The sequence below is a fragment of the Anopheles merus genome, chromosome 2R (assembly GCF_017562075.2).
Source record: "Anopheles merus strain MAF chromosome 2R, AmerM5.1, whole genome shotgun sequence".
Taxonomy (NCBI): Eukaryota; Metazoa; Arthropoda; class Insecta; order Diptera; family Culicidae; genus Anopheles; species Anopheles merus.
This window is the reverse complement of record NC_054082.1, coordinates 33460931-33481769: the sequence shown is the minus strand read 5'-3', so window position 1 is coordinate 33481769 and position 20839 is coordinate 33460931. Positions and strand designations below refer to the sequence as shown.

Here is a 20839-nt window from a genome sequence, read left to right as displayed (position 1 = left end):
GCTTTTAATTCTTTTGTGTTGTTAAAATGGTATGAATTTATTATCTACAATGCAATATAATACATAAATTAGTACTCTTATAGAACAATAACAACGGGATTACAATACGTCCGTCGTACGGGCCGGTCGGGAGCTAAGAGGCCGAAACTCGTCACTCTCTCGCTTATAGCGCGTATCATCGGGAGTGAACGGCTTATCCGTCATCCGATCGGCATCGCGACTCAGGGTGCTCCCAACAAATTCTAAAGAGTATATCAACGGAAACTGATTCAGAACAAGTCCTAGAACTGATCCCAAACCCATTTCATACTCTGAAACTTTTACACAGCCCATTCCACTCTAGGAACTAATATGAACCTCATACAGGTCTGAGAATTGGTTGTGGAACGGATGAACAGAATCGAAAACATTCTAAATCCAAACAGATGCTGGAATTTATCCTGATCTCATACCGGTATTCCAACTGATACCGAACCCATACAGCTCTGAGAATTGATCCTGATTTTAACTGAAAAAAAAATCATATTGGTCTTGGAACTGATCCTACACCGCTTTTGGAAATGATCCAGAACTCTCACAAGTCTAGGAATTTAACTCCGTCAAAGAACTATTCGCGGCACCAGTTGAAACAACGGCGTTTGTCAGTTCAAATCTAATCCTGAACTACGTGTACGTATCTCTCGATAAAAAGAACCCATGAAATTACTTTACTTTATAATTCCAACAACCGTCTCCACGTAACAGGACTCAATCTATTCAGACAGACCCAAACGGTACAGTTCCTCACCTTCCATAGCGCATTTTAACGCAGCGATAAAAAAGTTTAACCATGAGCAGGAAACAGCTGCGAGCGGGGAAATGGGAATGATAGTATTGTGTTTTTGAATCGATCCGGGAATCGCAATTTGCCCCGGTAACGGAATCAGAATTGACCTATAAACTGAAATTAGCTCCGGAATGAAAATCAGTTCTTGATTTGAAACAAGAAGTTTCAGAAGCGAAATCGGAATGTAATGTGTCCCTGTTCGGGTGGATGGACTTACGGTAGAGCTCGATCGCGACCAGGTTTATCGTTCGCTGGAATACGGTTCAGAGGGTGTAGAAAGCCGCATTGCAATACACCACGTCGTGTTCGGAAGTTTCACCAGGGACCAGTTGCCAGAAAAAAGTCACGATTGTACTGTACATCTTTGATCGTCTCGGAAGCGATCAGTAGCTCCAGGATGAACCGGTGCTCCTCGCCGGCCATACCTGATCATCGGCGTGCCGTTACGTCCAGCATGTTGAGCGTAAAAAGGACAGCGGTTGCCAGTCCACTAGTATGTGATCGCCCTACGGCAAAGATTGCACTGAGCAGCGCTGCGATGCATCCCAACAGTAGGCCAGTTGCGATCCAGCTCATCGTATCAAACGGATGGAGGAACATGTTCCTGTCCCACGCATTCCTTGGATGGTGAAAGAGTGTAAAAAACCTGCAGGTCCTGTTGTCCTGTGTTTGGAGACGCTCCGAGGAGTAGAATCAAACGGTCTCGGCGTGGAGAGGTTTCCTCTTTTGCGGATCGCTTTCGTCCATCCACTAGTCGGAAGTAAGACTGCATAGCGTGGTTAATGTCACGGCGGTCAAAAACGACCCACGAGACAAAAAATGAAGTGATCTGCTTATGATGCTTGCTGCAGACAAGTACAACTGTTGGTGCATTCGAGGTTCAGCATTAAACTCAACGTATGCAGTGATCTTACACTGATAGGTAGGTAGAAAGATCGCTCTAACAGGGCTGATCTTCTTCCGATGTCGATGAAGGAAAGAGGGCTGGTAAAGCTCGCGTGCAGGTAGCAGGCCAGCGATGGAATGTCCCGGTCAGGCCCATCCCAGTAGCAATGGATCACGGTAAAGCAGTTGATGGGTGATTGTTGTAAAAAATGGCTTAAAACATACCATCGCCCGGCAATGACAAAAGAGACCGTTGAAAGCACCAGAAAATAAACACAAATCATTCTACACAAAGCTAGAAATAGTAGAATACGAATGCAATTAGAAAGAGGGAAAAATGATTCTTGCTCACTTGGTCATTCGATTATTCGCCTCTATTTCCCTCAACAAAGCGGTGAACCGGATCTTTCAAAACCGTGTGACGATAAACGATACCTAACCCTCGGCACGATTACCATCAACAGAAAAGGTAGAATGTGGCAGTTACCACCGGTACGTCGCTGCAACCGGGCTGAGTAGCGAAATAAGCGACACCGTTGAAGACTAGTTCTCGTGTATTTGCGTTTAACATGCAACGTGTTCCGACGGGCTTGTTCGGGGTAGTTAACGATTAAGTGGTTTTGATAAAGAAGTAGTGCTGTGTGCGGTAGTTTCTAAGGATAACACATTTGCTGGCGAGTTCATAGTGTTGTGATTACCCGCTGAAGTTTGTTAAATATGGTGCTGGAATGTACGCCAGTTTCATTCCATTTTGAGATTCGCGATCAATTGCATGTTGTGTTAAACATCCCAAATCGAAGGGGAACTCCGCCCATCGTCATTGTGCCTGTTTAATTAAGCCAACGAAATCCCGCCGGAATGGCTCGTACCTGCCGCTCGTGCCACCAGGTACGAACGCGCAAGAACACAAGCTCCGACGCGAGTAATGCTGCACTGGTGGCCATACCAGCGGCCAGCAGTACAAACGCAAACCTCACATCCGCCAGTTGGATCTGCTCGGTGTGTGTACTGCTCTGCTGGTTGCACTTGGGCCGGGGCGTGTAGTATCGCGCGTGATGGTACGCCAGCAGACCTCTTTCCTTGAGCAGCTGCAGGTTCACCTTGAACAGCTCCCGCAACGGGCTGCCCTTGACCAGGGGCAGATGGACGGGACGCTGGGGATAGAGTTGGACCTGCTGCAGCTCACAGATTTCCCGCTCGGTGAACGTTTCTGCAAAGGCGTTTTGGGGCCGTATAAGGTTAGTCAAGCTCTGTTGGTGGGCGGATCCCCTAAGGTCCGGACACGCACCTATGATGAGTGCATTGCCGTACGAAGTTTCACAGTGAAACGCATACCCGCCCTGCCGGACCAGCTGCATACCGAACGACAGGTTAACGAATCCTCCATACTTGTTGGGCAGAAGCTTCGTTTCGTACAGCTTCAAGGCGGTCGGATTGTTGGTACGCTGCAAAAAAAAGTAGGCAAACAGTCGTATAAAAAACCAACTCTCCATGCTCCCGCTCCTCTAAGCGTTACGAGAAAAAAGTCACGCTGGTAGCTCAGGTTCTCGACCGTCATCTGTATCTCGCTGTCCACCAGCTTCTCCAGTGTGTTGATCGTCTTTGGCGGTGTGATCAGCTGATAGCCCACGATGAACGAGCAGTAAAACTGAAACAGGATCATCGAGGAGCACATCGCGACCAGCACCAGCACTCGGTTCGAGCTCCACGTAATGATGCGATGGTGGATGCCCTGCTGGCACACCATTCCCAGCGTACCGAGCAGCGACTGTTCTACCAGCCAGTCGAGAGTTGATCTACTGCGACCTGTCCAGTGAATGCAGACGATCAACAGTGCGATCAATAATGCCACCGCGCCAAAGATCAGGATAATCGAAACCCAAACAATGGTCGCGAATGGAAGCATGAAGATGTTGATATTGTTCAAGCTTTTCGGATGCCGGAACACAGTGTAGAAGCTGCGGGATAGAGAGAGTAAGAGATGAAGATAACAGTGTGCAGTGTAGTGTCCCCATAAGACTCGTACGTTCCGTGCGCTATTTCGATGGTGTATTCGAAGATCGCGAAACGCTCTGGCGTGACTGAGAAGGGAGTGGTCGCAAAATCGACTAGTTTGGTTTGTATCTGGCCCACTACACCTCGTGACGAGTTTTTGCCGATCAGATCTAACCGCCAATCTTCGGTTAATAGCACTATGAGCCTGTTGGAGAGAGATGGACCATGGATAGATCCTTCTATTAGGAAAAATGCATGTTTCCAGGAAGAGAGGTGAGCTACTTGAAATTCAGCTTCATCTCAAGCAACTTCACCAGCTGATAGCTGTGTATGGTTGCGGTGTAAGTTGTCTGTCTCTTTACAGTGTTGAGATACTCGATGAATGGTTGTGACTGATGTTTGTCAATGGTCTACAAAGAGGAGGAAGCAGCATTTAGATCCTCCAAACATTTTCCAACCAAGAAGACTCCATCTCACCGCTAGCGCTGTCCACAGCTCAATGCCCTCCAGGTCCTGGCTGCGAGCCCGTCTTTTGGGCAGCTGGTTCAACGAAGAAACTGTTCCCAACAGCTCGAAACTAACCCGGCCCCCACGGCGCTTTACGGTCCCCCGTACATCATACACTTCGAAAATCCTGGGAACATCTGCACGATCGCCACGATCAAACACAAGCATGATGGAGGCATCGTAGTTAATGTTCTGAGCCGACAGCAAACAGGTCACCTGCTCAAAGTTGCGTCCACCAAACATAAGCCAATGGAAGGTACCATTGAAGTAGGCATTCTCGGACAGGTGACTCAGCACCGACTCCATTCCGGAGCATTCCAGGTTGAGAGTGATAGCCGTTTTGTAGCGCTCGTAAAACATGTGCCATTGGAACTGCCGTTGAAAGCGGGTGCCGGTCACGTCGAGGTAGTACACGCTGCCATGGAATGACTGGCGAAGGGCTGAGGCGATGCGGATCACATCCTGATCAACCGGCTCCTGGACACAGTGAAGTAACAGCAGGCTGGTAATGGAACGCTGCTCCAGAAACTCTTCGATCAGTTGAGTTCGAGAGAAACATCGAGTTGGAGTTAAAAGTCCTAGCAGGAACAGGGCACAAACAACCACCTTCATGTTGCAGCGTCACTGAGGCACACGTTCGGACTGAAGCACTTTAAGTATTCGCTATGATGAATCCTTTGCTGATACAATTATCATGTCAGAGGAGAGGTAACACATGTGCTTTGGTATGTTGAGCGCAAAAACTAACAAATTGCAATAATAACTCACATTAAAGGGGAATAATCCCCACTTAAGAGGAATTCAATTACTGATAGCAACATTGTATCAAAATGTTATTTTTAGGATATGAAACGCTTGTTTGATTTGGTTCAAACGACGATGGGCATAATAATGCGATAATTATTTTCCGGGGACTATGGTTATCCTTGATGATGGTACCACAATACGAGTAGAATAACTTAGGCCCCCTTAACGTGCCTTCTAGGCCAACTTAAAGTGGATAATGTAGATAATGAAGGTCAATTTATATCTTACAAGACTGTGAGAGGTAAATAGCACGCGGTGTCCTTGGTATTATAGATGAGTAGGGTATTTAATGAAATCACGTAATAAGGAGCTAATATGCTATGAAAACAGTTAAAATGAACTTAATTCCAACGAAAATGTTCAGATATTATCAACCTTATGTAATATTTACTTTAGACATGGATATAACAGAAAACTGCTAATATGTTGAATTTGTAAGAATTTTTGCAAGCTTTTCATAGAATTCGTTTATTTGACCCGGTTACAGTATCATGATTTTGAGGATACATAATAATTCCAGCGTGCGTGTCACTCAAGGTTTTTTAAAGGCAATCCCCTGGAGGCTTTTAATTCTTTTGTGTTGTTAAAATGGTATGAATTTATTATCTACAATGCAATATAATACATAAATTAGTACTCTTATAGAACAATAACAACGGGATTACAATACGTCCGTCGTACGGGCCGGTCGGGAGCTAAGAGGCCGAAACTCGTCACTCTCTCGCTTATAGCGCGTATCATCGGGAGTGAACGGCTTATCCGTCATCCGATCGGCATCGCGACTCAGGGTGCTCCCAACAAATTCTAAAGAGTATATCAACGGAAACTGATTCAGAACAAGTCCTAGAACTGATCCCAAACCCATTTCATACTCTGAAACTTTTACACAGCCCATTCCACTCTAGGAACTAATATGAACCTCATACAGGTCTGAGAATTGGTTGTGGAACGGATGAACAGAATCGAAAACATTCTAAATCCAAACAGATGCTGGAATTTATCCTGATCTCATACCGGTATTCCAACTGATACCGAACCCATACAGCTCTGAGAATTGATCCTGATTTTAACTGAAAAAAAAATCATATTGGTCTTGGAACTGATCCTACACCGCTTTTGGAAATGATCCAGAACTCTCACAAGTCTAGGAATTTAACTCCGTCAAAGAACTATTCGCGGCACCAGTTGAAACAACGGCGTTTGTCAGTTCAAATCTAATCCTGAACTACGTGTACGTATCTCTCGATAAAAAGAACCCATGAAATTACTTTACTTTATAATTCCAACAACCGTCTCCACGTAACAGGACTCAATCTATTCAGACAGACCCAAACGGTACAGTTCCTCACCTTCCATAGCGCATTTTAACGCAGCGATAAAAAAGTTTAACCATGAGCAGGAAACAGCTGCGAGCGGGGAAATGGGAATGATAGTATTGTGTTTTTGAATCGATCCGGGAATCGCAATTTGCCCCGGTAACGGAATCAGAATTGACCTATAAACTGAAATTAGCTCCGGAATGAAAATCAGTTCTTGATTTGAAACAAGAAGTTTCAGAAGCGAAATCGGAATGTAATGTGTCCCTGTTCGGGTGGATGGACTTACGGTAGAGCTCGATCGCGACCAGGTTTATCGTTCGCTGGAATACGGTTCAGAGGGTGTAGAAAGCCGCATTGCAATACACCACGTCGTGTTCGGAAGTTTCACCAGGGACCAGTTGCCAGAAAAAAGTCACGATTGTACTGTACATCTTTGATCGTCTCGGAAGCGATCAGTAGCTCCAGGATGAACCGGTGCTCCTCGCCGGCCATACCTGATCATCGGCGTGCCGTTACGTCCAGCATGTTGAGCGTAAAAAGGACAGCGGTTGCCAGTCCACTAGTATGTGATCGCCCTACGGCAAAGATTGCACTGAGCAGCGCTGCGATGCATCCCAACAGTAGGCCAGTTGCGATCCAGCTCATCGTATCAAACAGATGGAGGAACATGTTCCTGTCCCACGCATTCCTTGGATGGTGAAAGAGTGTAAAAAACCTGCAGGTCCTGTTGTCCTGTGTTTGGAGACGCTCCGAGGAGTAGAATCAAACGGTCTCGGCGTGGAGAGGTTTCCTCTTTTGCGGATCGCTTTCGTCCATCCACTAGTCGGAAGTAAGACTGCATAGCGTGGTTAATGTCACGGCGGTCAAAAACGACCCACGAGACAAAAAATGAAGTGATCTGCTTATGATGCTTGCTGCAGACAAGTACAACTGTTGGTGCATTCGAGGTTCAGCATTAAACTCAACGTATGCAGTGATCTTACACTGATAGGTAGGTAGAAAGATCGCTCTAACAGGGCTGATCTTCTTCCGATGTCGATGAAGGAAAGAGGGCTGGTAAAGCTCGCGTGCAGGTAGCAGGCCAGCGATGGAATGTCCCGGTCAGGCCCATCCCAGTAGCAATGGATCACGGTAAAGCAGTTGATGGGTGATTGTTGTAAAAAATGGCTTAAAACATACCATCGCCCGGCAATGACAAAAGAGACCGTTGAAAGCACCAGAAAATAAACACAAATCATTCTACACAAAGCTAGAAATAGTAGAATACGAATGCAATTAGAAAGAGGGAAAAATGATTCTTGCTCACTTGGTCATTCGATTATTCGCCTCTATTTCCCTCAACAAAGCGGTGAACCGGATCTTTCAAAACCGTGTGACGATAAACGATACCTAACCCTCGGCACGATTACCATCAACAGAAAAGGTAGAATGTGGCAGTTACCACCGGTACGTCGCTGCAACCGGGCTGAGTAGCGAAATAAGCGACACCGTTGAAGACTAGTTCTCGTGTATTTGCGTTTAACATGCAACGTGTTCCGACGGGCTTGTTCGGGGTAGTTAACGATTAAGTGGTTTTGATAAAGAAGTAGTGCTGTGTGCGGTAGTTTCTAAGGATAACACATTTGCTGGCGAGTTCATAGTGTTGTGATTACCCGCTGAAGTTTGTTAAATATGGTGCTGGAATGTACGCCAGTTTCATTCCATTTTGAGATTCGCGATCAATTGCATGTTGTGTTAAACATCCCAAATCGAAGGGGAACTCCGCCCATCGTCATTGTGCCTGTTTAATTAAGCCAACGAAATCCCGCCGGAATGGCTCGTACCTGCCGCTCGTGCCACCAGGTACGAACGCGCAAGAACACAAGCTCCGACGCGAGTAATGCTGCACTGGTGGCCATACCAGCGGCCAGCAGTACAAACGCAAACCTCACATCCGCCAGTTGGATCTGCTCGGTGTGTGTACTGCTCTGCTGGTTGCACTTGGGCCGGGGCGTGTAGTATCGCGCGTGATGGTACGCCAGCAGACCTCTTTCCTTGAGCAGCTGCAGGTTCACCTTGAACAGCTCCCGCAACGGGCTGCCCTTGACCAGGGGCAGATGGACGGGACGCTGGGGATAGAGTTGGACCTGCTGCAGCTCACAGATTTCCCGCTCGGTGAACGTTTCTGCAAAGGCGTTTTGGGGCCGTATAAGGTTAGTCAAGCTCTGTTGGTGGGCGGATCCCCTAAGGTCCGGACACGCACCTATGATGAGTGCATTGCCGTACGAAGTTTCACAGTGAAACGCATACCCGCCCTGCCGGACCAGCTGCATACCGAACGACAGGTTAACGAATCCTCCATACTTGTTGGGCAGAAGCTTCGTTTCGTACAGCTTCAAGGCGGTCGGATTGTTGGTACGCTGCAAAAAAAAGTAGGCAAACAGTCGTATAAAAAACCAACTCTCCATGCTCCCGCTCCTCTAAGCGTTACGAGAAAAAAGTCACGCTGGTAGCTCAGGTTCTCGACCGTCATCTGTATCTCGCTGTCCACCAGCTTCTCCAGTGTGTTGATCGTCTTTGGCGGTGTGATCAGCTGATAGCCCACGATGAACGAGCAGTAAAACTGAAACAGGATCATCGAGGAGCACATCGCGACCAGCACCAGCACTCGGTTCGAGCTCCACGTAATGATGCGATGGTGGATGCCCTGCTGGCACACCATTCCCAGCGTACCGAGCAGCGACTGTTCTACCAGCCAGTCGAGAGTTGATCTACTGCGACCTGTCCAGTGAATGCAGACGATCAACAGTGCGATCAATAATGCCACCGCGCCAAAGATCAGGATGATCGAAACCCAAACAATGGTCGCGAATGGAAGCATGAAGATGTTGATATTGTTCAAGCTTTTCGGATGCCGGAACACAGTGTAGAAGCTGCGGGATAGAGAGAGTAAGAGATGAAGATAACAGTGTGCAGTGTAGTGTCCCCATAAGACTCGTACGTTCCGTGCGCTATTTCGATGGTGTATTCGAAGATCGCGAAACGCTCTGGCGTGACTGAGAAGGGAGTGGTCGCAAAATCGACTAGTTTGGTTTGTATCTGGCCCACTACACCTCGTGACGAGTTTTTGCCGATCAGATCTAACCGCCAATCTTCGGTTAATAGCACTATGAGCCTGTTGGAGAGAGATGGACCATGGATAGATCCTTCTATTAGGAAAAATGCATGTTTCCAGGAAGAGAGGTGAGCTACTTGAAATTCAGCTTCATCTCAAGCAACTTCACCAGCTGATAGCTGTGTATGGTTGCGGTGTAAGTTGTCTGTCTCTTTACAGTGTTGAGATACTCGATGAATGGTTGTGACTGATGTTTGTCAATGGTCTACAAAGAGGAGGAAGCAGCATTTAGATCCTCCAAACATTTTCCAACCAAGAAGACTCCATCTCACCGCTAGCGCTGTCCACAGCTCAATGCCCTCCAGGTCCTGGCTGCGAGCCCGTCTTTTGGGCAGCTGGTTCAACGAAGAAACTGTTCCCAACAGCTCGAAACTAACCCGGCCCCCACGGCGCTTTACGGTCCCCCGTACATCATACACTTCGAAAATCCTGGGAACATCTGCACGATCGCCACGATCAAACACAAGCATGATGGAGGCATCGTAGTTAATGTTCTGAGCCGACAGCAAACAGGTCACCTGCTCAAAGTTGCGTCCACCAAACATAAGCCAATGGAAGGTACCATTGAAGTAGGCATTCTCGGACAGGTGACTCAGCACCGACTCCATTCCGGAGCATTCCAGGTTGAGAGTGATAGCCGTTTTGTAGCGCTCGTAAAACATGTGCCATTGGAACTGCCGTTGAAAGCGGGTGCCGGTCACGTCGAGGTAGTACACGCTGCCATGGAATGACTGGCGAAGGGCTGAGGCGATGCGGATCACATCCTGATCAACCGGCTCCTGGACACAGTGAAGTAACAGCAGGCTGGTAATGGAACGCTGCTCCAGAAACTCTTCGATCAGTTGAGTTCGAGAGAAACATCGAGTTGGAGTTAAAAGTCCTAGCAGGAACAGGGCACAAACAACCACCTTCATGTTGCAGCGTCACTGAGGCACACGTTCGGACTGAAGCACTTTAAGTATTCGCTATGATGAATCCTTTGCTGATACAATTATCATGTCAGAGGAGAGGTAACACATGTGCTTTGGTATGTTGAGCGCAAAAACTAACAAATTGCAATAATAACTCACATTAAAGGGGAATAATCCCCACTTAAGAGGAATTCAATTACTGATAGCAACATTGTATCAAAATGTTATTTTTAGGATATGAAACGCTTGTCTGATTTGGTTCAAACGACGATGGGCATAATAATGCGATAATTATTTTCCGGGGACTATGGTTATCCTTGATGATGGTACCACAATACGAGTAGAATAACTTAGGCCCCCTTAACGTGCCTTCTAGGCCAACTTAAAGTGGATAATGTAGATAATGAAGGTCAATTTATATCTTACAAGACTGTGAGAGGTAAATAGCACGCGGTGTCCTTGGTATTATAGATGAGTAGGGTATTTAATGAAATCACGTAATAAGGAGCTAATATGCTATGAAAACAGTTAAAATGAACTTAATTCCAACGAAAATGTTCAGATATTATCAACCTTATGTAATATTTACTTTAGACATGGATATAACAGAAAACTGCTAATATGTTGAATTTGTAAGAATTTTTGCAAGCTTTTCATAGAATTCGTTTATTTGACCCGGTTACAGTATCATGATTTTGAGGATACATAATAATTCCAGCGTGCGTGTCACTCAAGGTTTTTTAAAGGCAATCCCCTGGAGGCTTTTAATTCTTTTGTGTTGTTAAAATGGTATGAATTTATTATCTACAATGCAATATAATACATAAATTAGTACTCTTATAGAACAATAACAACGGGATTACAATACGTCCGTCGTACGGGCCGGTCGGGAGCTAAGAGGCCGAAACTCGTCACTCTCTCGCTTATAGCGCGTATCATCGGGAGTGAACGGCTTATCCGTCATCCGATCGGCATCGCGACTCAGGGTGCTCCCAACAAATTCTAAAGAGTATATCAACGGAAACTGATTCAGAACAAGTCCTAGAACTGATCCCAAACCCATTTCATACTCTGAAACTTTTACACAGCCCATTCCACTCTAGGAACTAATATGAACCTCATACAGGTCTGAGAATTGGTTGTGGAACGGATGAACAGAATCGAAAATATTCTAAATCCAAACAGATGCTGGAATTTATCCTGATCTCATACCGGTATTCCAACTGATACCGAACCCATACAGCTCTTAGAATTAGTCCTGATTGGAACTGATTATGAAATAATATTAGCTCTGGAGCTGATTCCACATCGCTTGTGGGACTGATCCTAATCCCATACATGTCCTGGAATTGATCTCTTTCAAAGAACCCGGCATTGCAAAGAATTATTTTGCACAAAGGTAGAAACGGAGAATACGAGCACAATTTGCAAGAGGGCGTACGCAACCTCCAACCATTCGCTTTTGTCTCGATTAGTCTAATTATCCTTGGGCGGACAGGATAATTGTGTGCCATACTTGCATGGAGAATAGTTTGCAGTTGATTGCACTTTTAGATAGCACTACTCTGTGCACACCCTGTGCAATACGGTCAGTTGTTAAAGAAGCTTTGAGGCATGAGGTGCTTACTGCTTTCCTTCACTTGCCTTGCGCTTACAAGCGCGGCACAAAAAGACCTTGTGTTGTTCGATTTAATGAAATGGCAACATTTGAAGGTGGTGTACGTTTTCCACTGCTTCCACCAGCAGGATGGTTCGTGAGGAACGGAACGGAAAGTAGCGAGTGGTGATACAATCGAAAACTTTCTCTTCGTGTTTTGTGCAATTTTAGAGCTCATCCACCAGCTGCACAGTGCGAGTAAAAATCACCCAGCAAGTATGTCCTTCCTGAATGTGGCCAGCTTCAGCGGATCGAAATTCGAGGCCTCACTTCAGTCGGTGCATGTTGGCGTTGGTTTGATGGCCGATTTAAACTGTGATGGGCTGGCAGGTGTACTGAAGGCGCTATCCGTAAAGGGCTTCTTTAATGGTGAACGATTTAGGTGGTTGTTGGGCGGTTTGGGGACACTGCAGCAGAGTAGGATGTTTTTGGAGAAGCTCAATATTACCGCGTCCTCTATGGTGCTTCTCACGCTGCCTATGAGGACTAGCAATTATGACACAAACTTTGCAATTCTTGACGTGTGTGGACATCGCATGGGTACTCGGTGGGAGTTAAGCTTTCTTCAGATCGGAGCCTGGAGTACGTCCGCCGGTTTGACGATATGGGATAAGCGGAGCGTGTACGAGAGGCGACAAAATCTGCTCGGAATGCAACTGACTGGAATAGCGAAGGTATGTGTTTGAACAAGTGCTAGAATTAGTTAGAATGTACTAACTCCGCTTTTTAGGCAACAACAATAGGTGCTAGCACGGTGACTGGTGAGCTGCAGAGTGGTCGAGCTTATGGATTGCGTCTGTGGAATGTATTGTCTACGATGCACAACTTAAGGTATTATACTTATAGCAAAAAAGTGATTGCGAGTATTAAACCTACTCACTCTTTTTCTACAGCATCACTGAGAATCTTGATGGGGAAGACCAACAACCGTTTGACTTAATTATCAATCCTATCGAAATTAAACAGCAAGAAATCTCCAAGCTCCACTATACTGCTGCTGTGCACGATGCCCAGTATGTTTCACTGCGAGGCTTGAATTGAACATTCAAGCTATATTAAAATGTCTCCCTATCTCTTATTTCCACAGGACAATTCTCCTTTTCCTGCATCCTAATGTGGACTGGACGAGAAATTTGTTTCTGCGCCCCTTTACTATTCTCTCGTGGCTGGGAATCACTGCGCTATTTCTTGCGTTTCTACTACTAATGTGCTGCATATCAAACCTCGAGCGACAGGAGGGTCAGGATAGAGAAAATGTTATTTTGGTGTTAGTGTTGGGAATACTGTGCCAACAAGGTTTGTTAAGAAAGTGACATAGAAGAAATGCGTCATTTTTTAAAACACATTGTCACGAATGTTTTGCAGGCTTCATCGAAACGTTCCATTCGTACGCAAGCAGAATCACGGTCTTTACCATGATACTCTTTAGCATGCTCATTTATCAATTTTATCTGACGTACATTGTAAGCTTTCTGCTGGTCGTACCACCGAAAAGCATCCACACGCTTCACCAGCTAGTAGAAAATGGATTTGCCGTAGCGCTGGAAAACGTGCCAAAAAACGTGGAATATTTAAATGTAGCGTACTCGGGAGCATCGCATGCTACTAGATGGCGCCACATACAGGGTTTCACACTTTATCTCAAGACCGCGGGACCCCTTCCCGAATCTGTCTTAGCCAAAGCCAAGACTGCGGTATGATGCTTGAAAACGTTGATGATACCTGAATTCATCGGATGCAATGCTGAATCTGCGGCACATTTCTCGAAACACACTGGTCCGCGCCGAGGACATGCGGTCGAATATTTTTTTACACGGATAACCTTTGTGTACATCAGTGTACTGAAAACAGTCAATTATTTTTTCGTGTTTTTACCATAAAAGATTATTTAAACAGTTCAAACTACTTTCTTAACACTTATAAATATTTGAATTAAACAAATGTACATTCACTCATTTTATTAAATTGTCTTTTTTGGTAAAAAAAAAGAAAAGGATAATTGAATATTTCTAATAGACTGATGTACACAAAGGTTATCCGTGTAAAAAAATATTCGACCGCATGTCCTCGGCGCGGAACAGTGTGTTTCGAGAAATGTGCCGCAGATTCAGCATTGCATCCGATGAATTCAGGTATCGTCAACGTTTTCAGGTATCATCAACGATTTCAAGCATCATACCGCAATCTTGGCTTTGGCTTAGACAGATTCGGGAAGGGGTCCCGCGGTCTTGAGATAAAGTGTGAAACCCTGTAATTCAACTCATCGAAGTGTGTTCTTCTCCCCTTTCCTTCTCTGATTCAGTAGGCCACGGATGATAAGCATTTGCTAGCGCTGGTACAAAAGCAACTCACACAGGCGGACACTCTGTACTACGATATGGCGGAAGGACTTGAACTCATTCTTCGCGGAAGGGTTGCGTTTCTGTGCGATGCACACCGTGCTTATCAAATGATGCAGAGTGGGTAGAAGCTTTAAAACGTGTCGATTGGCTCATGAATCTACTTTTCTTCTCTCTAGCCCATTTCACGGACGAGCAGCGGTGCGCACTGCAGGAAGTGGTACTGGTCAGTAAAAAATCCACCCATCTGGCCCTGGCGAAAGATAATCCGTTGCGGGAGCTGTTTCGCGTCACGGTGCACCGAATCGCTGGAAACGGTGTGATGCAGTACGAGCGGAGCCGTTGCTACGCCGACAAGCCAAGGTGTGCCGAAAATGAGGTTAAAATGCCGGAGGTTAACCTAGATCAGGTGTCCTCGGTGATGGTGCTGTTGCTGGGCGCGATTGTCGGAAGTATCGCCGTGCTGCTGCTGGAGCTCACTGTCAGCCGGGTTTGGCCAAGGCGACACAGAGTCGTGCCGAGCAGCGGAATGAACCGGAAACTTTAACACCTGCTCCTCATAGCAAACATCAATCATTCTTCGGCTGGCAAAAATGGCTTCACAGTTTGTGCTACTTAACATGCACACAGACAAAGGCAGAATACCGTTTTTTAATAGTAGACAGAGAAAACCAAAAAAAAAAAAATCTTGCCAGGCGTGTGTAATCCAGGAAAGACTAAAAAAGGCAAAACGACACGATGCCTCACGCTTTACCCCACCTCCGTTTAGTCGATGAAAGCTGTAAAAGCACACCGCGTGCAGACGTCATAAAAAGGCGGCCAAAGCGCTACTCACCTGATCCGAAGTCACCCATCCTGTGGCAGTGCTTGCTGGCTTGTGAGTTTCTCTTTTTGTGCGCAAAAGCTTACGATGCCGATTTACACGCAATCAATACACCGGGCACGGTTAGAACAGAAAGCGGGAACAACGACCGACACCATAGTGATTTTTTGCGTTTTGTTAGTCGCGTTCCCAGGGGTGCCGGATACACCAATTTGACCGCAGTTGTAACACGGAACAGACGTTTACATCGTTTTCCGTCAATCGTTACTCATCATTCCATAAATCAATGCCACGTTTCACCACCGCACTACTGTCGAATGTCACACACTTGCTTGCAACGGAAGTTGACACAACGGAAAGCACTCCCGGGGTAGTAGACCGGCTTCGCGAGATTATCTGAAGCCGCGAATTGCCCGCACTTGGTAGCTTAACTGATAATTTGAAGAAAATTGTATGATTTATGAGCTTTGAGCACGGAGCACTCGCAGGATTCGTATACGTTGCTAGGTGTTTCACTTTCGCGCTAAGGTTAGTGTACTGGGATACTACAAACTGTACGAGAGAATAGCCTTCAAAGAGGTTGCACAGAAAGCTTGGAATGGAATCAACGAAAGGTAATATCCTTGCCGTCCTGCTGTTTGCTTAAACCTTAAGATTATATTTTACTAATTTTGCATAAAAATTCAGCCCAACTGCTATTACGGCCCACCAACATCCGATCAGTGGTATCACGGTACTGATGGCGTTAGTTACGCCCGTCTGCTGGCTTAGCCCGCATCGGACGAACGAAATCGGTGATAAAAAAGTTCCACCCAGTCCCCGTGGAGTCAAAGTTTTGGGCATGCCGTTATGTGTGTGTGTTTGCGTCTGATGATGCCGGCAACACGGGTATGACAAATTGCCTTTTCTGGGCGGGGGGAAGTTGCACGCTCAGTCGTCAGGCGCAAGACAGGCCACAAAACCTCGAAAAAAGGGGAAGTGTGCCAGAAGCTGGCCCCGAAATCAAGCACGCCATCGAAAAGGGGTGCTTCAGGTCACTATCAGCCAGTGGGTGTTCGAGCAACTTCATTCATTGCGACCGGCACCGAACCGGTCCGTCCGTGTTTGATCGATAGCGGGCACTCCCGTGTTGCACCGACCGGGACAGCACGGAACTGTCGCGATGCCTCCGGAAGTAATGCGTGTATCGAAACGTGTGTAGCCTGTGCATATGGGGGTGCCCTAAAGTGCTTTAGCCTTTCGTTGCCGCTTCGGGTGAGCATTGACATCATTTTCTGCTGTTTTTCGGGTGCCGGCGCTTGGGATGTGTGGGCTGTGGAGTACGTGTTGCAACTAGGGGATTGTTAAAGAAAATGGCATTTGCCCTTCGTACTTATAGTGAGATGGATAACAAATTGGTGATGTAAAATTTTAATTTGAATAATAATAGACAATCATACGCAGATAGTGACCATGGCGATCATAGTGGCTGTTCTCTGGCTTTTACCAAGGAGTGTTTGTATTCTTCAAGCAGGAACACTTCACTCTGTACGAATCATATGAAAGATAACAAAAGATGATGTTCGACTAAAACACAAGTTTCTTGTTGATTCCGCAACTATTTCGAGCGAATCGTTTTGCTTTCCATTTACAGGCAGTGTACAATTGCTGAGATTTAAGACGAAATGTAAATGCACCCTTTGGCGCTGTTTATCTTTTCGCGCGCGTGTGTCCATTCGCAATGGGAAAGTACTCAACCAGCCGCTCTAAACACGTCGCTTGACGTTTTCAACAACAACGAACAGTGCGAGACAGTGACGCCACGACATAAACACAGCCGACCGAACCCTGTAGGTGCAAACGAGAAAGGTAGTGCAATCCATGGATTATCAGCAGTAACTAGGATACACGGTGGAAGGCCCACGAATTTGCCTGCCAAAAAAAGAAGAACAAGAAGAAGATAACAGTGGCAAGATAATGACACGGTTTGTGAACTGTGTCGATTAGATTTGAGCTGATTTCCACCTTCTTTCTCCGCCACCGCCGTCGCCGTGTGTATTGCCGCTTCGTTGCGTAGACACTCTCCCCCATTCCGGTCCCCGTTTGCAGCCGTCGTGTCGTCGTAACAGGGCCTCTTTTCTGTGCGGGGTATGTATCAAAACCAGAGGTTGGTCCCCGTTGGTCGGTGCTCGGGGCCACCAATTTGTTGGCGTATTAGAATCGTGCGTGCTGCGTAGTGCGTGTGCTGACAGGGCCATTCTTTACTAACCAGACTGTGGTGGTGTGTGTGCACGCTTTTTTCTTTCCCTCTTTACCCCCTCCCAATCACCCAATTAAAGGTGGTTCGGGATAGCACCCGGATTGTGGATAAAAATAAACCATGAACAAGGAAGCAGCCGAGGACTGTGTGGAGCGAGCGGTGAAGTACCTGGCCGAGGGGAAAATCGAGAAAGCGGAAAAACTACTAAACAAATCGATTACTCTGCATCGGACGGAACGGGCCGAAGGTGAGTATTGGATTTTGGTTTTGCATGCATGGTTCAACCCTGACCCGGACCTACCAACCCACCCACACACCCAAACACACACACACACACACAGACGTTGGAGGGGCAGTACTGATCCGATTTGTACCCTTGCAGAGTTGCTAAATAAAATCAAATGTGGAGCGTACGCGGAAAGTGCCACCTCCGGCAACACGTCGGACGACGGCGTGCGGCAGCGGACCACGGGCAAGGGAGCAGCACCGAAGGCGGAAAGTGGCAACGAGGCGGAATACACACCGGAACAGCTGGAGGCGGTGAAGCGGATTAAGAAGTAGGAGGTACCGGCAAGCATGTAATAGAGCACACGCTGATCGTTCCCCTTTTTTGTGTGTCCCCGTTGGTGCAGGTGCAAAGATTACTACGAGGTGCTGGGCGTAGCGAAGGATGCGACCGATTCGGACATCAAGAAAGCGTACAAGAAGCTGGCGCTGCAGCTCCATCCGGACAAAAACCATGCGCCCGGCGCGGTGGAAGCATTTAAAGCGATCGGCAATGCGGTCGCCATCCTGACCGACGCGGAGAAGCGACGCTCGTACGATCTGTACGGCTCGGAGGAGCACCATCAGCCGGCGACGGCGCGCAAAGCGCGCTACCACCACGACTACGCGTACTCGCGTGGATTCGAGACCGAATTCACCGCGGAGGAGCTGTTCAACATGTTCTTCGGGGCCGAGATCAACACCCAGCACGTGTACACGCGCCAGAGACGGTTTCACCGGGCGGAACAGCAGCAGTACAGGGAGGTACGGTGGTGTGGGATGTCCACAAGTACACGTTGGAAGGTTCTCGCTTTTCATTACGGTTCTGCTTTTGCTTCTCTTTTCAGCCCCAGTCAGGTATTGCCGCCTTTATTAACCTGCTGCCAATCATACTGCTTATCGCGTTGTCGATGATGTCGTCGTTCTTCATTTCGGATCCCATCTACAGCCTTACGCCGAGCCAGTAAGTAGCGGCACTCTTTCGAGCTGCCAAATTTGCCATGTGCAGTCCGTTTACCCCTGTTTGCTTTTTTCTCTTGCTTCTTCGAACTCGTGCAGAAAATTTTCCGTTGCACGCAAAACGAACCAGCTGAAGATACCGTACTACGTGAAGGATAACTTTCACTCGGAGTACCAGGGGTCGGTCGGCCGGCTGGAAGCATCGGTGGAGGAGGAATATTTGAACAATCTAAAGCATTCCTGCTACCGAGAGCGGAACTACAGTAAGAGCCTTTCTCCGTTTTTCCAGGTTCGTTTGTTAATTAACGTATGCCTTTTTCTTCTTGTACGCTATCCACATCGCAGAAGACACGATGCTAATGAAGGCACGGAACTTTGGCGACCGAGAGCTTTACCATAAGGCGCAAAGCATCAACACACCGTCTTGTGATAAATTACAAAGTTTACACAACTAGTCAAATGCAGCCAAATCGTGGTTTTTCGACCACGACAGCTGAGCAATGTACGTTTGTGTGTGCGCGTGTGTGTGTGTGTGTGGGTGTGTGTGTATACGGGCGGACCATCAACCCTTTTTCTAATTCTGCAGCACGTGGAAAGAGCGGCGGTGCGTGTGTGTGTTCGTGCAGTGGTGGCGTTTTTCTACAGTGACACAGTAGTTTGTTCTATGTTCCCCCCATCCCTCCCCCCCTTTTTATCGATGATTGCATTGGTTCAGCAGGAAAGACATACACAGACACACACACACACACACACGCACGTACCTGGCCGTGCTTAGTTTGTGCTTAAAGACACCTCTCCTCGTCCCAGTTTTTAGGTACGGCATTTCTTCATCACGACGATAATGCCGGCTACAACCGGCAGCTTAGATAATTCATTGTAGAAAGGCGCGTGGCGCAAAAGCAGTGGGCTTTTAGGATGAAAATGGTGAGTGATAGGCAAATTTGTTGTTTTCATTTTTGTAGTAGGAAATTCAGAAGCGAATAAAATAAAAAAAAACGAAGGGTACTCTTTAACAACACAAGCCGGTCGCACGGTGGCAAAGACATAGAAATACTTCACGCAAAGGTGCGTCAACTATCAGCAAAAACCGCCGCATCCCAGCCCCGTCTTACGAATGCACGGGTGCGGTCTAATTTATGCAAAAACCAAAACCTTCCTTCTTTGAAATAAATACAAAACAAAAACCAATCCTACATATCTTGCGCTTGCTTGATGTTTTACCTTATTGATTTTGCCAAACGAAAAAAGAGGGAAAGAGAGTTAAGAGAAACACATCGCCCTATTACCCTTGCGAGATTGTCGTAAAGCACAATTTGTACCGTAATTAACCGAACGGACTAATTGTCCTGTTCGGGGCGCGGAAGAAAGGAAGCAAATGTATCTATAACCGTTTGGCGCCGTCCTAATTTCTTGTTAACCTTCTGAAGGCCTGTGGAAGACTATTAGAAGAAAAACGAGAACGGTTTAGGTTAGACGATCTTCTTAATGGAATGTGTCTGCGATTGTGTTTGTCATGCAATTTCAATAACAGCGAGCCGTGGCCAAATGTATTGCTGAGTGTTTTGGATTTATTTACTTTAAATACTTACGCTTTTGCCAGTTTGCTGCATTGCTGCACCACACCTGTGAAATTCATGATTTATATGAAACAATTTAAAAAGTTATTGCTTCAGTGCAAGAAAATGGTGTACTCATGTTTTTTTCTCAAGCTTTTGCACCAGTTTCTATTGAATTTTGCTAAACATTACACTGTAAATTACATCCACAAGATGGCTGCTCCGGTGCGCTTCTCTCGACCATGTTTTCTTCCGCCTCGTAAACCTTCAAAAACCATGCCATGCAGCGACCACGTGCCAGGAGCTTTTCGAAAAGTTCGCTTCCCAATTCATAGTGTACACCAGTTTCGTTTCGGTGGTTTTATTTGCTTTCTTTGTTATGCACAACTCGATGCACTGTACCGCGCCGGCTGCATCTTACTTAGCTCCTTTATGCTCTGTCCACCTCCACTTTCGTTTGGCCGATATGGTGGTGGGGCAAAAGTTTACTCCATTCATCGTCTAGGGGTGGCAGATGGGTTTTGTCGTGTAAGTGTTTTTCCTCCTGCTTTTTTGTTTGTCTGTTTGGTTAAAGAGCTTTCTGGTTCTGGTTCTTAA

The 20839-nt window shown here is 46.6% G+C and overlaps 2 protein-coding genes across 4 annotated transcripts in view; one reads left to right on the top strand and one right to left on the bottom strand.

Moving 5' to 3' along the window:
- LOC121588106 (cytosolic carboxypeptidase 6) overlaps window positions 1-15901 on the bottom strand; it is a 31667-nt gene extending 15766 nt beyond the window's left edge. For both annotated transcript variants that reach the window (XM_041905724.1, XM_041905725.1), the window contains exon 1: window positions 15236-15901. In XM_041905724.1, coding sequence (XP_041761658.1) covers window positions 15236-15254 — 19 coding nt within the window. In that variant the 5' untranslated portion in view covers window positions 15255-15901. The remainder of the gene's footprint in view (window positions 1-15235) is intronic.
- Window positions 15902-17017: 1116 nt separating this feature from the next.
- Window positions 17018-19874, top strand: LOC121588109 (dnaJ homolog subfamily B member 12). 2 transcript variants are annotated; one of them, XM_041905731.1, is made up of 8 exons: window positions 17018-17350; window positions 17542-17709; window positions 17845-18019; window positions 18095-18491; window positions 18575-18690; window positions 18786-18949; window positions 19032-19188; window positions 19494-19874. In XM_041905731.1, the coding sequence occupies exons 2-7, from the start codon at window positions 17583-17585 to the stop codon at window positions 19139-19141; spliced, it is 1089 nt and encodes a 362-aa protein (XP_041761665.1). In that variant the 5' UTR covers window positions 17018-17350; window positions 17542-17582; the 3' UTR covers window positions 19142-19188; window positions 19494-19874. The 2 variants fall into 2 exon arrangements, with proteins under 2 accessions (XP_041761665.1, XP_041761663.1); XM_041905729.1 differs by having other exon boundaries at window positions 19032-19874.
- The last annotated feature ends 965 nt before the right edge of the window (window positions 19875-20839 follow it).